Source organism: Apis florea, unplaced genomic scaffold, assembly GCF_048593485.1.
Source record: "Apis florea isolate Af1SG1 unplaced genomic scaffold, ASM4859348v1 contig_3367_pilon, whole genome shotgun sequence".
Taxonomy (NCBI): domain Eukaryota; kingdom Metazoa; phylum Arthropoda; class Insecta; order Hymenoptera; family Apidae; genus Apis; species Apis florea.
The window spans coordinates 4,331,548-4,347,576 of record NW_028256746.1 but is presented as its reverse complement, the minus strand read 5'-3'; the positions used below and the strand labels follow the sequence as shown (position 1 = coordinate 4,347,576).

The 16,029-nt window shown below is 32.8% G+C and overlaps 4 protein-coding genes across 8 annotated transcripts in view; 2 read left to right on the top strand and 2 right to left on the bottom strand.

Annotated features, from left to right (window-relative positions):
- The first annotated feature begins 60 nt into the window (after nucleotides 1–60).
- Nucleotides 61–3,152, top strand: LOC100866694 (protein phosphatase methylesterase 1). The gene is made up of 8 exons (XM_003695518.3): nucleotides 61–836; nucleotides 1,004–1,196; nucleotides 1,261–1,370; nucleotides 1,444–1,677; nucleotides 1,929–1,994; nucleotides 2,076–2,401; nucleotides 2,479–2,611; nucleotides 2,704–3,152. The coding sequence occupies exons 1-8, from the start codon at nucleotides 763–765 to the stop codon at nucleotides 2,720–2,722; spliced, it is 1,155 nt and encodes a 384-aa protein (XP_003695566.1). The 5' UTR covers nucleotides 61–762; the 3' UTR covers nucleotides 2,723–3,152.
- Nucleotides 2,780–6,157, bottom strand: LOC100866574 (kelch-like protein 5). The gene is made up of 9 exons (XM_003695517.4): nucleotides 5,687–6,157; nucleotides 5,382–5,543; nucleotides 4,955–5,268; nucleotides 4,775–4,870; nucleotides 4,476–4,665; nucleotides 4,010–4,397; nucleotides 3,724–3,936; nucleotides 3,348–3,519; nucleotides 2,780–3,267 (listed from the first exon to the last, which is right to left on the bottom strand). Exons 1-9 carry the CDS (start codon nucleotides 5,910–5,912, stop codon nucleotides 3,193–3,195), a joined length of 1,836 nt encoding a protein of 611 aa, XP_003695565.1. The 5' UTR covers nucleotides 5,913–6,157; the 3' UTR covers nucleotides 2,780–3,192.
- A 484-nt stretch (nucleotides 6,158–6,641) lies between these two features.
- On the bottom strand, nucleotides 6,642–10,425 carry LOC100866813 (mucolipin-3). Its single transcript, XM_003695519.4, has 4 exons — nucleotides 10,313–10,425; nucleotides 9,981–10,239; nucleotides 9,047–9,332; nucleotides 6,642–8,925 (listed from the first exon to the last, which is right to left on the bottom strand). Exons 2-4 carry the CDS (start codon nucleotides 10,121–10,123, stop codon nucleotides 7,459–7,461), a joined length of 1,896 nt encoding a protein of 631 aa, XP_003695567.1. The 5' UTR covers nucleotides 10,124–10,239; nucleotides 10,313–10,425; the 3' UTR covers nucleotides 6,642–7,458.
- Nucleotides 10,426–10,477: 52 nt separating this feature from the next.
- Ktl (BTB/POZ domain-containing protein Ktl) overlaps nucleotides 10,478–16,029 on the top strand; it is a 91,952-nt gene continuing 86,400 nt past the window's right edge. For 2 of the 5 annotated variants that reach the window (XR_001112394.2, XR_015293258.1), the window contains exons 1-2: nucleotides 10,497–10,627; nucleotides 10,830–11,036. Coding sequence is in view for 2 of the 5 variants with exons in the window: in XM_086911814.1 (XP_086767940.1) it covers nucleotides 11,904–12,656 (753 nt within the window). In the remaining 3 variants the exon portion in view is untranslated. Of the gene's footprint in view, nucleotides 10,628–10,829; nucleotides 11,037–11,389; nucleotides 14,283–16,029 lie in introns of those variants that run through there. The other 3 variants (XM_086911814.1, XM_086911813.1, XR_015293257.1) reach the window with 2 other exon arrangements.

Here is a 16,029-nt window from a genome sequence, read left to right as displayed (position 1 = left end):
CCTCGGCTTCTTCGTTTCATGGACACGAGGTTGGGTAAGATTTAAGAAGAATGGAAATATTGCGTCAGGTCAGGTGATGATGTTGATAGTTCAAACGAACATTCTCTAAATTTTTTTTTCATTGTTTTTATATATTCCTTTAACAATATATGAAACTAAACGAATTATTTTTATTTTTCATCTCTCAGGATATCTTTGACAATTAAAATTTATCGAATACATTTGAGCAATGACAAAAGAAAGGATTAAAAAAGAGAAATATGACAATCATGTAAAATATATATAAGATTATTTGATTTGTTATACGATTAAAAATTATTTTAATATTTTACCTGTCAAATATGCATGTATACCTCATAATAATAATAAAATTGAATTTTTTTTTTCTTTCAACGCGCCATAATTTGCTGTAGCACAGTAGCGCCATGCTGTTAAGTTTAACCGAAGCTCTACCTCGCAATGCTTTAATCATTTGAGTCTGTTGAATATCGACGTAAGATAACATTGCTCAAGAATATCGATAAAAAAGAGGGAGACGCTGCATCAGCAATAAATTTTCATCAGAGCGCTTTATATCGAAATACTGAATTCAGGTAGTAACAAGCTAAAGCTGTCAGAGAAGTTTTGGTATTCCATTATTAATTCTTCTGAATAAAACAACGATACTATAATTTGTGATGTATCTATAAAAACAGTGAACATAATTATAATTGCAAATAGTATTATTAGAAAAACAGAAGAATTTGTTGAATACATACTAACATGTCTTCCCTCCAAAAATCGATTTTGAAATCAAAACTACCACCGTCGGGTGTCAATTTTGGAATTAGCTCTAGGTTAGTTTATTATGATTTATATAAATTTAAGTTATTAAATGAAATCCTATTAAAGTCAAATTTTTTCATAAAAATAATTTAATAATATGAATTTTTCAACGTGGATTTAATAGAAAATTTCTAAGTTTATTGTTAAATATTTTTTTTTTTTTTTTTGTAATGAATAGGATTAATAAATCAAAGGGATTTCAACGTAAGAGAGATTATGATCCAGTTCAATGGACTCCATATTTTGATCATTCTCAAGATGTGAAAATAGGAGATGACATATTTCATATTTATACTAAGGGTACAGATGGCCCGACATTAGTATTGTTACATGGGGGTGGTTACAGTGCATTAACATGGGCAGAATTCACTGTAGGTATTAATTATTAAATATTTAAAATATAAATTTATAATTCTTATATCGTGTATGTTTCAGAAATCAATTATGACTATGATAATATGTAAAGTTATGGCGATTGATCTTAGAGGACATGGAGATACTCAAACTTCAAATGAAGAAGATTTATCTGCTGATACCTTAGCAAAGTAAATATAATTTTTTTATAATTACAAATATAAAATCAAATATCATATTATTTTTTTTTTTTTTAATTTCTAGAGATGTTGCAGCAATTGTAAATGCAACAACAAAAAATAATCCTGTCATCCTAGTGGGCCATAGTATGGGTGGTGCAGTAGCTGTTAGAGCTGCATCATTAATCACAAATTTATGTGGATTAGGAGTTATTGATGTTGTTGAAGGGACAGCCATGGATGCATTAGCATCTATGCAAAGCTTTCTAAGATCAAGACCATCTAGTTTTAGTTCTATTTCTCAAGCTGTGGAATGGTGGTTAGTACTTTTAAATTTTAAAAAAACATAAAGTAATTAAATACTTATTAAGTATCTTTCTGTGTCTCTCATGTAGTTGTTATCAGTCAAGAAAACTTGCTATTCTAAGTACATTTTTCAGAAGGAAGGCACATTTTTGGCTGATCCTGTACAAACTAAAATGTTATTTACTTCTTTAATATATTACATATTTGTGTTGTATAATCAAAAACGAGATTATAGAAGAATGTCTCTAATTATCCACATTTTAGTGTACGAAGTGGCCAAATCCGTAACATACAATCAGCTAAGGTGTCAGTTCCTGGACAAATAAGAAAGTTAGTACATATCAATACATTCATATGTCATTAGCTTGCTCAACTCACTATTTTAATATATTACATTTTATATTGCTGTAGCATCGAAACTAATAAATTAGCCACTCATGATATTGATTCGTTGTCACAATCATCAACATGCCAGTGTATTTCTGAGACCACAATCCCACGAGAAGATATTATTCAAGAAGAGGAACCAGTAAATATGCCACCACCATCTACTCCAACCAGTACTACTGCTACTAGAAAATATGTTTGGAGAATAGACCTATCAAAGACTGAACAACATTGGCTTGGATGGTTTAAGGGCTTGTCAACAGCATTTTTAAATGTACCAGTTCCAAAAGTACTATTACTAGCTGGTGTCGACAGATTAGACAGAGAACTCACTGTTGGACAAATGCAAGGTACAATATTATTGATATTAAATACTATATTAAATATATTAAATATTTCTAAAGTTTATTTTTTCTTCTTTTATTAGGTAAATTTCAAATGCAAGTATTACCAGCATGTGGACATGCAGTACATGAAGATGTTCCAGATAAAGTAGCAGAAGCAATTGCTACTTTTATGGTTAGACATAAATTTGCAGAATCGGCATCTGATTTTCCACGGTAAATTTAATTTTAATTAATGAATTATGAGAAGGAATAGATCACAATACGAATTTTTATATAAGTTTATTATTTTTTTGTATATTTTTCAGAACATTTCCGGCTTGTTAGGATTTTATGAAAAATAACGGACATTTGTCAAGTAACATGATTATAAAATTCGATAAATTAGTTAAAATGAGCATTTTATTTATTTAAAAATATGTTCACAAAATATATATGAATACATATGTAAATAAAAACATTTTGTCGACAAGAAAAATAAATTTGTTCGACGTAAAAAATGTATTTGTTAAAAATAAATTTGAATATGTTTATACAAAAGATATAGGTATAAATATGTACAAATTCACGATAGTATATGCAACGTATCAAATGGAGTACAAACATTGCTTTGTCTGTGTTGAAACACTATGTTTTAAACATATATTTATAGACAAAAATAATGTTACTTTTATGATATAGTAACATTTGCAAATATCTTCTTCTGTATCAATCTTCCGATGTAAGATTTTTAATTAAAATACTTTGAAGTTCCATAGTTGCTTTTGAAGTTCCATACTTTGTGCAGAATTTTATCATTAATCAAATCCGAAACCCACGTTTCTTATAACAACACATGGAGCTCCCGCACGACCAGCATTTAAGGGAGCAACCTTAAAATACATTAATTTTATGATATAAATATCTGTTAAATTTTTTTTTTAAATATTTTATAATTAAAAAATATTTTTACTGGTTCCCATTCATTAAGATGTGGATCATATGCTTCAACAAGAGTGAGATATTGTTGGCCATCATAACCTCCTACAGCCATAAGTCTATCACCAAGTACACAAACACCAACTGCATCTCGTGGTACACTCATTGGTGCTACCATAGTCCATGTATCTGTCTTAGGATCATACCTAACAATTGTAACATTTATACAATATATAATCAATAATGTTTACATGTAATATTATTTTTTTTAATTATTATATTTTTATTACTATATTATTAATAATTATATTTAGTAATTATATTTATATTAGTCTAAATTTATATATATATTAGTCTAAAATTAATAAATATAATATACTATTATATATTTTTTAAACATATATATATACCTTTCGACACAATCAAATCTGCTGGCATTAGGATTACTGGAAGGTGCATCATGACCACCTAATGCATAAAGACATCCATTTACGACACCTACACCTACACCACCTCGTCGTTTTGACATTGGCGCACAAGGTGTCCATTTATTCGTATGGGGATCATAACATTCTACAGTGTTTAAACATGAACTTATATCTCTTCCACCTACAGCATATAATCTGAACATACACATATAGGATATATAACAATAATAAAACGATTAAATACATACCAAATTATTTGAAAACTTACTTATCATTTAATACAGCAACACCAACTGTGGATCTTTGTATAGACATAGCAGAAACTGAACTCCATTGACGTGTAGCTGGATCCCATCTTTCAACAGTATCTAAAAAACTCCAACCATCATGACCACCAACTGCATATAAAGGTCCACCTAATACAGCTACTCCTAATCCATGCCTATGTATATTCATAGGAGATAATGTACTCCAAGTAAAAGTTGAAAAGTCAAAACATTCTACTGTATTTAATGTTTTTAATCCATCTCTTCCACCAGCAACTATCAATTTTTTATCAACAACAGCAGCACCAAATTGAAGTCTTCTACCACTCATTGTAGCCATAGATTTCCAAGCATTATCGCGTAAAGAAAATGCATCTATTGAAGTAGCACCTAATATTTTAATAAAAATATTAAACATATTAAATACCCATTTCATATCATTTATCATTTCATATTTAATTCATTTACCTTTATTAGCATCCATTCCTCCAACAGCTAACATATGACCTACAGTAGCTTTTCTGGGTTTTGTACGTCCTGATTGAAGTAATGGTCTACGTTCTGGTAAAAGGTGATATTTTAATGCTTCCATAACTAATTCTTGTGCCACTCTTTGATCTTTGAACATTTCATTACTTTCAATATTATCTGCTATAAACTGTGTAAATATAATAAAGTTTATAGCAAATAATTACATTATTTTCTTAATAAATAAAATATGTAATAAAATAATATTTATTTATTACATATTATTTATTAATACTTACTGCAGGAGATAATAGAGGTAACTTTACAAGGCTTAATAACTTGCTTGCATCTTTCTGTCTATTTTCTGGATCATATTCCAACCATGTCATAAGTGTCTAAATTAATCAATATTAGTAATATAAATTAGTGGAAATTAATTTTTTTTTAATGATTTTCTCTATATAAATATAAAGTCTTACATGAAAAATAATTTCTTCTGAAGGAACATTGAGATCTTCTGATTCTAAAAGTTTGGCAACTTCATTTGCAGATAATAATAAAAATTCTTGATTCTTTGTAACTTCCATAAAATGTTTAGTTGTATATGCATGAGCATGATCTAATAAATCTGAACAACCTTGTGTATCAGCAAACATTCTTATTCCTAAGCAATTACTTGGATGAAGTTGTTTTCTAAGAAATTGACAACATGCTTTAACAACTGGGTTTAACTGTAGTAAACGTGCTGTTGCTAAAAGAGTTTCTACACTATCTTCCCTTAATTCTATGCAACCTATTTTGTTTAAAAATATAAAAAAGAAAATTTTCAATATTTCTATAAGTTATAAAATATATTTATAGAATTTCTTACTTTTTTTTTTTTTTTTTTTTTTCATAAAATTATACCTGTATAACAGTAACAGACTAAAGTCCATAATGCATCTCCATCTACACCCATTAATTCAACTTCATTTTGTGCAGATTCTCTTAAAGAACTTGTAAACATGGCAGCAAAATATTCTGAACTTGCACTAAGTACTAAACGATGTGCAGGAATATGTCTTTTTCCTAAATAAAAATTGAATTATTGATATAATTTGTGTATTAAATAATTTAAGTTTAAATTATATGTCTTTTGTTTTAATTTAGAATCAAATGACTCATTGTTGATTAACTAGTAGTATTTGGAAACAAAGATATTCTTTATTTACCTGCAATTAATATGACATCTGTCAATTGTTGTTCATGTAAATATTTTTCCATAACTCTAAGACTATTTTCCGCATGCTTCGACACGCGAAAATTTTCATCTTGTGAAGAACTATTAGACACCATACTCGAAATACTATGTTCACTGGCAGACGCTTCTTTGTTTGAGAACAAATATTCAAGCTCAACTTTGTTCGATCCTGTTCCGGTATGGCTTGTTCTTGACATTTTTGTGCGAAAAGGTTTTGACAGATATTTTCGTAAGAACACTACGTTTTATTTTTACAAGGCACTTTATTTTGCGAAAGTACTTTAATTCTCATACGATCGACACTCTATTGTGCACTCAAGCTTGACAATAACGGAGTGTTGACGCCGCGCTTCACCTTGACAGTTTGAGATGTAAAACTGGATGTAAACAGTGATTCGCGTTTAGGTACGGTCAGTGACCAGCTCTGTTCGTTTCTTAGGTCAGCGCACTCCATTTACCAAAGTTCTATATGTAATAAACTCAAATAAAAAAAATAATACTATACTTCAAAGTAATAAATGAGCCATTTATGGTTAATACTGTAATAAAATAATTATAGATTAATATCTTGTACATAAATAAAATTATAATTTTTTTTATTAAATAAAAATAAAATGAAATAAATAATATTTCTTTCGTAACAAAAAATATAAGATATTTCGATGATTAGTTTATTAATTTAAAGATAAAAAGAATTTATGTATTTTTAAATTTATTGCTGTTTATAGAATTCGTAAATTTTTATATATAATTTTTAAACACAAGTTTTAGGTTATAAAATTTTTATATTTTATTATATGCATAATATTTCAAAATTTATATCACACATAAGTGATATAATTGATGATAACTGGTAAAGATAATCTATTTGATTTATTGTTAACTATCATATTACAGGGAAAATATAAAAAAAAAAAAATATTAAATATTTAAAAAATTATGATTTTATTGCATCTTATATTATATTATAAACATATTTTACTTAATAATTATATTTGTTTTTCCTAAATGAGGCACGTTTTTTTTTTTAGAGATCACATATAGATATTACATAGAATGCATATAATATAAAATATACAATATTGGATACATGTACATTAAAAATTTTATGACATGTTAATTATTATATTTTCTTTTTTTTCACAACCCTACATTTTATTCTATTGCATTATTAACAAGGAAATAATTTTTTTATAATTTTTTTTATAATTATATAAGTTTAAAATTAATTTTGTTTAATCATTTCAAGAAATAATAACTGTAAATTCTTATACATATATGAAACTGTGCATTATTGACTTTGGCATGCTATAGTTTTATCTTATATGTAAGTGATGTTTAATAAGAAATATATGTTAAGTTTATATATATGTATATATATATATATACTTTATATTACAAAAAGTTACTGACAAACATCAGGAAAAACATTTTAATACACTAATATTTTATATACATAAACAATAATAACATTTGCTATTATTATATGTCTAATTCGTAAATATTGAAATTTTTAATAAAATATTTTATTCTATATATATAGATAAAATAAATCATTCATTTTTGTTAGTATTTACATGATATATAAAAATGGCAGCATTTAATTATAGCATTTAAAGAAAAAAATGCAATGTTGCATTTGTACAAATAATACTTTACATGCTAAAATTATTATTATAATAATACCGTCTATCTGCCATGGAACCATAATCTTTATTCAAAACATTATTATCCTTTAATGCACTATATACAGATTGCTCCTCCACATGTTTGTTCCGATTTTGTCGACAATTTTGTACTTGATTCTGAGAATGACCCATAAAAGGGTCTTTTCCGACAACAACAAAAGCGATCTATAAATTCTGATAAATCACTATCTTCAGAATCATCTTTATAAAGACCACTAGACGCTTCGTCCGTACATGCCGCAATAAAAGTTTGCAAATCATTTTTTGGGAAACCATCACGATAATAAATTTTGATCGTATCGTAAGCATCCATTATCACAGAAATAAATAAACTTAAAACCACGTATATGTATAATGAAATAAATGTATATAAATACATTCTAGAATACCACCATAACATCGGTGATTTGCTGAATGACGTTGCCGAAAATGTAGCAAACATATCATCACCATTAATAAGTGCGAAAAGACATTCGGAAGTTGTAGCAAGTGATCTAAATTTCATATGATATGGCCCTAAAATTAACCAACCGCAGAATGTGAAACCCGCATAAATAAGAATTGCGCATATCAAAAATCGTGCTACTTTAGGGGCTGCTTTTTTCAACGTTAGAATAACAACGTTATATGTTTTAAAGAAACCAAGATATCTTAATACACCGAACCAAACGAGTAAATTTCCCGTACCAAGAAATATGCTGCATATATTCCAATGATCACTGCCAAATTGTTTTCGCTCAATTTGTTCTTTTATAGCTGAGCCCATAATAATTAAAAGATCATTTACAATGATCATAACATACCAAAGATTTAAAAATTCTAATCTTCCTTCAAGACTTAATATTTTACCATATGCCTTTTTGAAGAAATTCATAGTTTCAAATTTTAATAACTGTGCTCTATATATAGCTCTCGAACATAATACAAGAGATACAGTACAAATTAAAATTACAAATAAATTTAATAATGTCCTTAAAGCTGATTCAATACGATTATCTGTTACATAACGTGTATCACCTTTACATTGCAATCTTTTTGGTTCAGCATCTAATGAAAGTAACATTTGTCCATCAAAATCACGATTATCAAAATTAATTTTAATATTAAATTGATAACAATCAGGAGGTGTCATAGGTCCTGCAGCTTTCAAATTAACCGTTTTCAAAGCAAATATTAAATGAGCTCTAACAAGTGCTGAAAAATTCACTTTAATATTTTGCTTAAATAATAATAATTTTGATTTATTAGATTCAGTATAAGTCTTATCAGTTATATTTATGCAAGTTTCAATGATTTCCTTATCAAAAACATAACTTTCATTAAAACCGAATATAATACCTTCTTTATATTGATATAAACATAGAATAACTGGGCCAACTGAATTGTCTTCTGCAATATACGAATAAGATCCAACTGCATTACTAAGATTATAATAACCATCTAAAGCATAATCAATTGTATTATAGAAATCATCTCGTTTATAAATTGCCAGAGGGCCTGTTACTGGTGGATAAACAGGTACCTGAAAATAAAAATAATCAAATGTATAATTTTTATCTATTATATTTATTTATTTTTATATATATTTTAATGTTAATTTTTGCAATATTTAAAAAAAATAAATAGATCGAATAATATCTTACCTCTAAAGAACTATCCCATCCTCTGAGAAATAGATGTGAGAAAGCTATTCGATTATCCCAAGTATAATTTACATGAATGTAATTGTTATGTGCAAACAAACACAATTGTATCGTGACTAACAAAATTTTAATAACTTGTACGATAAATTTATATGGAAAACGACGCTTTGCTTGCCATTTTTCAATAGGATTCATAAAAAAAAATTTTAATTTTCTACGCATTTTTTCTTCGGTAAACAGGGACATATTACAGATAGGTTGATCTGTAATAGTTGACCGATGGTGACTAAAAAATAAAAAAGATTTTAATAAATATCATGATCCTTATAATTTTTTAATATTTTAATATATAAAAGTATTTAATATTTTAATATATAAATATTTACTTTTATATAATAGTATATATATATAAATATTATATATATATATATATATATATATATATATATATATAATTTTACAGCACAATAAACTTCTTTAAATTATGGAATTAATGATAACTGCATAAAAAAATATAAAAACTTTTTATATATTGGTTTATCAAATTAAAAGTATGATTATTTAGTAACCAATTTGTTTCATAATATTTTATTTAAAAATAAAGTTTTTTTTAAAAAATACTCATTATTTTATCGATAGTGAACATAATTAGAAGAAAATATAGATTTTATTACTACAAATTAAATTTAGTGAATTAAAAATAACTTTTCAAAAAATATCAGTATGATATATCGTGCAATATTGTATCTGGAAGATATGATACAAAATGTCTCATGATTTGACAACAGATAACAAAGAAAGAGCAATAAAGATTCATAAGAAAAACAAAAAAAAAAAACAAAAATAGAATAAATCGCTAGAAGGTAATGAACGAAATTAAAATAATAATTACTATAAAGAACGTATCTACGAATAATGCGATAAACTTACGAACCTTGGACTGACCGTACATTCATTAAGTAATTCATTTTCACCAGCTTGTTCGTCTTCACTGTCAGGTCCATTACTCCAGGAATGATTTCTAAGAATATTTCCTCTAGATTCATCTTTTGCAATCCTTTTTCGTGGCTCCGACATTTCGATTGTTTCTTGTCTCGACAGTTCGATTTAAATTGTCGATTAAAAGTAATTTATCCCGCGGGATTATCGTCCCAGAGAAATGATGAAAGGGAGAATTGTTCACATATGTCGATCTGTATACGAATAAAATTATTAAATGACATCAGTTTTTCGTAGAACTGAATAGAGGAAAAACAGTGTACGTACCGATTTGTTACACACAATGAAAGACAATTGCAATAATCCGATGTTGTTAACAGCGGCCATCGCAGGCCATCCAATGCACGCACTCAACTTGACTGATCAGCGCGCTATTTCGGCCATTTGTGAAACCAGCTGATCAAGTGGTGGGGATACGTGGTAGAGAGGGCGCTAATCGTTCAGTGGTAAAGTGAATGTTCATTGCAAATATTCAACGTCACATTTTTAACGTATTTATACAAGAGTGCAAAGGTTTTATTATGTGAAAAAGTGAAAAACATATGGGAATAGTAGAAGATATTTAAATAAACTGCTTACAAGGTTGGTAAATATTTACTGATAATTCTTATCTGTCACATAATAATTACCGAACAGTCGACGTATGATATCAATCTATCTAAACAATAAAGTATAAATTTACTTTAAATATCTACGTACAATGTACAAAATTTTATCACTAATCAAATAAATACAGCAAACATTCGTATAAAAAATGTATAATTAGTATCTATATGGAATTTAGGTTTACAAGAGCGGGACAGTGAACAATGCGCATTTTCCCGCGCATTTATTCGGTCAGTTTATACAACAATATGGCGGAACTTCAAAACGCGAAGAGAAAGAAGAGGTGGAGTAGAAGAGGGAGCGATAATCAATTATCAAAGGCCGAGGAAAGAAAAATGGAATCATACGATGCAGGAGGAAAAAAAATTGCACTCGACGTTCCAAGGTAAGTGGTCAACGATATAACGTTTCTTCTTTTTCATATTGCATGCTTGTCTCCGTGAGCGAAACGAATTTGGCGAAAATTCGAAGCGATCGAAAAAAATAAGCTTCTTCTTCTTCGATCGTTATGATCGTTGGATAAAATCGAAATCGGGACACGAGTGAGAAAAGAGAAATTTCGTTGATATCGTGACACGCGGATAGGCCGCGTGCAGTGATCGAATGACGACAGGGGGGTGGGTGCGCGCGTTCCTCCGTTCGAGAATCGGTGCGCGTTGCACCCTTCTGCGCCAGCGTATATCAGACTTCGCAACACACACGAGTAGCGTGTCCTGCCGCGCGCGCCAAGTGTCTAGGAGAGGAAACGCAGCGACAGAGCCGAGCTAAACTCGGCTTTCCTCGACCGACCGTAGGCGCAGTCTCTCATCGTCAGTCATTCTCGCCCCCAGCTTCGAGGGAGCACGCTTCCGGAGTCAGATCTATCTTGGAGTGTGTCCACCTCGTCTCAACCCTTAGCCGTCCTCGGTCACTGACCCGATACATCGGCTCGGGTCTTCTCGCAATTCACGCGATCTCTCACAGTTCGGTGCCGTGTTCGGTGTGGTCGCGAGAAGTGTCGTCGTCTGCGAGGTGCTGGATTTCGCGATATCGCTGCACAAGAATAGATAGAAATTATTTCGGTGCGATATACGTATACATATATCGTTGTTTCTTCTTTTTTCTCCATCGGTCCATTCTCATTCCGTTCGTACGTACATACCAACCCCTCTCTCTGAACTTTGTCGTTCTCACTCTCGCGCGATTATCGGTGGCTCGAGTCGCGACGCGCGACTGTACGCGAGACGAGTCTATCAGAGAAGCGTCGGGAAGCATGGTGGATCAACAGCAGCCGGACCAGCAACAGGAAGCCGTGCCAAGCGTGGTGGAGTTGAACGTGGGCGGTGTGTTTTATACCACCGCTCTGACCACCCTTACCCGGGAGAGCGATTCTCATCTGGCCGCATTGTTTTCGGGGAAAACGCCGGTAGAGAAAGATGCGAAGGGGAAATATTTTCTGGACCGGGACGGGGTACTGTTCCGTTACGTGCTTGATTTTCTGCGCAATCAAGCATTGGTCCTGCCGGAGGGGTTCCGGGAGAAGGAGAGATTGAGGCAGGAGGCGAATTTTTACGGTCTGCCCGGATTGGAACGTGCCATTCTGGAGAACGGCAAGTCTTCCGGTTCCCTGACCTCTTCCGGGAAGAGAGCATCCGGACACATAACCGTGGGTTATCGCGGAAGCTTTGCATTCGGCCGCGAGGGTCTGGCGGATGTAAAATTTCGGAAGCTGTCGAGGATCCTTGTATGCGGTCGTGTGACCCTTTGTAGGGACGTGTTTGGGGAAACTTTGAACGAAAGCCGTGATCCGGACCACGGTACTACGGATCGTTACACCTCGAGATTCTTCCTGAAGCACAGCTCCATCGAGCAAGCTTTCGACATGCTTCAAGAGCAAGGTTTTAAGTTGGCCGGTAGCTGTGGTTCCGGCACAGCTGGCGGCAATTCGGAACAACTCAAGCCTGGAGTGGATTTTGAGGAGAATCGTTGGAATCATTACAACGAGTTCGTCTTTGTCCGCGAGTAAATACCACGCTTCGTTCTTCCTTGGTCTGAATTAGATGAACAAATGGGAATAGTTGTTGGGAATAGTCGGATGTCCTTTCGACACGATCCAATTCCGACATCGAAATAAAATTCTCCGATCTTCTCCGTCGCTGACCACGGCAAAGAGGGAATTGCCTTCCTGAAGACTTTTCTTTTTTTCGAAACGAGATAAAGCAACCGGTAGGACAAAGAGTAGATCAACTTTTTTTTCCTCGTTACACACGACCATTGTGCATGTATTATTATTCGAATTCATCGAGCTGTTATTAGAACGTCGATGAATTCCTCTTCTAAATATTCTTCCACGAACGAATAGAATGGAAAGAATGTTGACCAAAGAGGTGGCACGTAACGTTTATACGTGGATAGAACCGAATGGACGAAATTCGAGCGGGGGAGTAGAGATCTTTATTGAAATTAGCAGACTCGTCTCTAACGCGTGTATTTCAACGTGGTGTTGAACATCGGTTGAAACACTTTGGGGAGGGATGAAACAAAGCCAACTTCACTTCGCTTAATTTTGCGGTAATTGGCGGTAGAGACAAAGACCAAAGAAACTTACGGAAGACTACGAAGAGAATAACACTGGATCGTCGAGTTTTTACGAGTTTGTTTCATCGTTTCCGTAGTTAACGAAGAATGTAAAAATTTTATCGATCCGTAAAAGCTCTCCTTGTTACATCGAAGAGGACACGAAGGATTTTGAACAATAAGGAAAAATCAATATTTAATCGCCAGATTCGGAAAAAGTATGAAACGGAAATCCCTTCGCTCTTCTCTTCCCCGTTTCTTTTTCAAGATTCAAATATATTCGCTACATACTCTACAATTCATTCTTCGCGCTTAATCGTTCGCTCGCTGAATATTATGTTCTCCTAGATTGAATCGAAAAAACTTTTTCGCCTGGAAAAATATGATCTAGAAAATTTGGTATTGATGATCGGAGAGACACGTTGAGAATGCATTCTTCTTCCTTCATCGTTCGAGAAGAACAAGGCGGGATATTTCCAAGGATAGAACGAGATGGAATGCGTCTTTTCCGATTTTCCACTCGCCACAAGCAGATACAAATCAAAGAGGAAATTTTAATAAGACCAAGTAGCGTAAAGCCAATCGATGAAGTTATCTGACATTGAAATTATTTTAAAAACGGGTATCAAAACTGTTGTACGAAGAATTGTACGATTCGAAGAATTAACAGGGTGTACACCTTACGTAAATTTCTCTACTAAATGATTAAAAAAAAAAAAAAAAAAAAAAAAAAATTCATTCATCTGTATCGATACATAACTATTATCATCTCGACAAAGCTGAAAGGAAAACGGAGGAGGATTGGATCGAAGATTCAGCTTCAGACAACTTCGCTGGTCGACTGTTCGAGGTTGAATTTGATATTGGACAGTTTGCGGGTGTTATATTGGAACAAGCCTCGTGCAACGTAAATTGTGTGTACGTACAAGCCAACAACGGTGTTGAACACATGTCGAGCGATTTCGAGTACGAACGCGTATATCGAGAACGCATCTCTTCAAATCTTCGTCCTTTGTTAGACTCTTTATTCACATGCGACTGGTCTTCGTTTTTCGCGTGCATGAAATTGTGCACTGTAAGTAATACAGAAATTACACTCGCTTTCGACATTTCCGCGTCGGCGTGTTTCTTACTTAACACTTTTTAAAGATGAAATAACGATTGAATTACACTTCTCACGTGTCGTGTTTGCGAACGTGTTCTCGCGCCTACGATCGTGCAGAAATTCGATCTAATTCGTCTCATTTTGATTAGAAACGTATCATCTTCGAAACTGTACTTTAAACGATTCGATTAATTCTTAGAGAACGCTCGATCAAGTTTTTGAACGGAAGAAACGGAAAAGAGAAACGGAATTACTCTGCGACGGATGGGCGGAACTTTGATTTTTAGACGAGTTTTTCTTCGCTTCTTCGCTCGCGGTTTACTTTAAGGTAAACTAAGTTCTCCGTAATTTTATCGACAGACTAGTTAGACTAGTTTGTTATCGCGAAATAACAATTTCTAAGATCGATCATATTCTAATATCGAATAAAAGAAATATTTTCAAAAATTCGTTCACTGGAATTTGAAAACAATTTGAATTACACACGTGTTGGAAATAAATTGAAAATATTTTTGCCGGAAAAGAATTCTTCGTTTCCAGAGAATTTCGTAGAAAAATTGTAATGTTTCTGGATTGGAAGAGATCGGAGAAGCAGCGAACGCACAGGTATTCTACGAAATTCTTTCGAAACGGCCGCAATTTTTCAACATGAACGCTCGCGATCGTGTTCCACGATTAAGTAAATTCTCTCCGCCCGAGAGAATTCAAATACCGCGCGAGTCGAACGAAAATTCGCAAAAAATTTTTCTTCATCCTTCCTACTCCTTCCTACCCGTTTTCCATTTCAATCGGCACGCACGCAACTTGAATTGATCACAGTTTCCGCGCGATCGTTTTCCACCGAGACAATCTTATCGCCGACTCACGCGAGCATAGATTCCTTTCTTCCGACACACTAGTTCTTATTAGATTCCGGATAGAATTATTTACGACGTCGTGTTGCGTTCGTTTCAAATCGACTGCTCGCGACCACGGATGCGAGTAACGGCGCGCGGATCGTTTAGATAGCTCGAATAGATTTGCAAAATGGTAGAACGTAAAACCGGATATCGAAAGCTCAAACGTTTCAAAGTTAAATCGGATAGAAAGAGAAAGAAGTAGCGATCGATACGATTCGTATGCTGATTTATTATTAACCCTCCATGTTACCACCTCCATTTTTTCCCCCTCGATATTTTGCTAAAAAATTTTAAATAAACTCAAAATAAATCCAACGATATTGCACCGCTATGTAAAAAGCAAAAGGGTTGATATTTCTATCAGAATTATTTAAATCAATCTTCGAATATATTTATTATAATCATTATAAATCGTTCGATTTTTCGAAACGGGATTTTCTTTTTTTCTCGATTTTTCTCGACATCGTAACCCTCTGTATCCTCGATACCACAAGTTCAGTTGCACGAAACGGAGGCGTAAAAAGCCTCTGCTCGGTTCGCGAGTCTTTCACCCGGAACATCGAGATTCGGAACAAGAACAAAGACGATCACACGGTTCATCGGCAACACGATGGCGTGTCAAAGGGCGCAAAGGCACGGACGGGAGAATCGGTAGAACTCGACGAGGAATCGACGATGTAAATCATCGGCTCGCCGCGAAACGCGAAAACGGGGTTTGGGCCCCGTCCCTCTCCGCACAAAGCGTCACTTGCACGCCGGATAACCGCCCGCCATCATTTATGAGAGGATCGATGAAACGGTGCATCGAACGTTGGTTT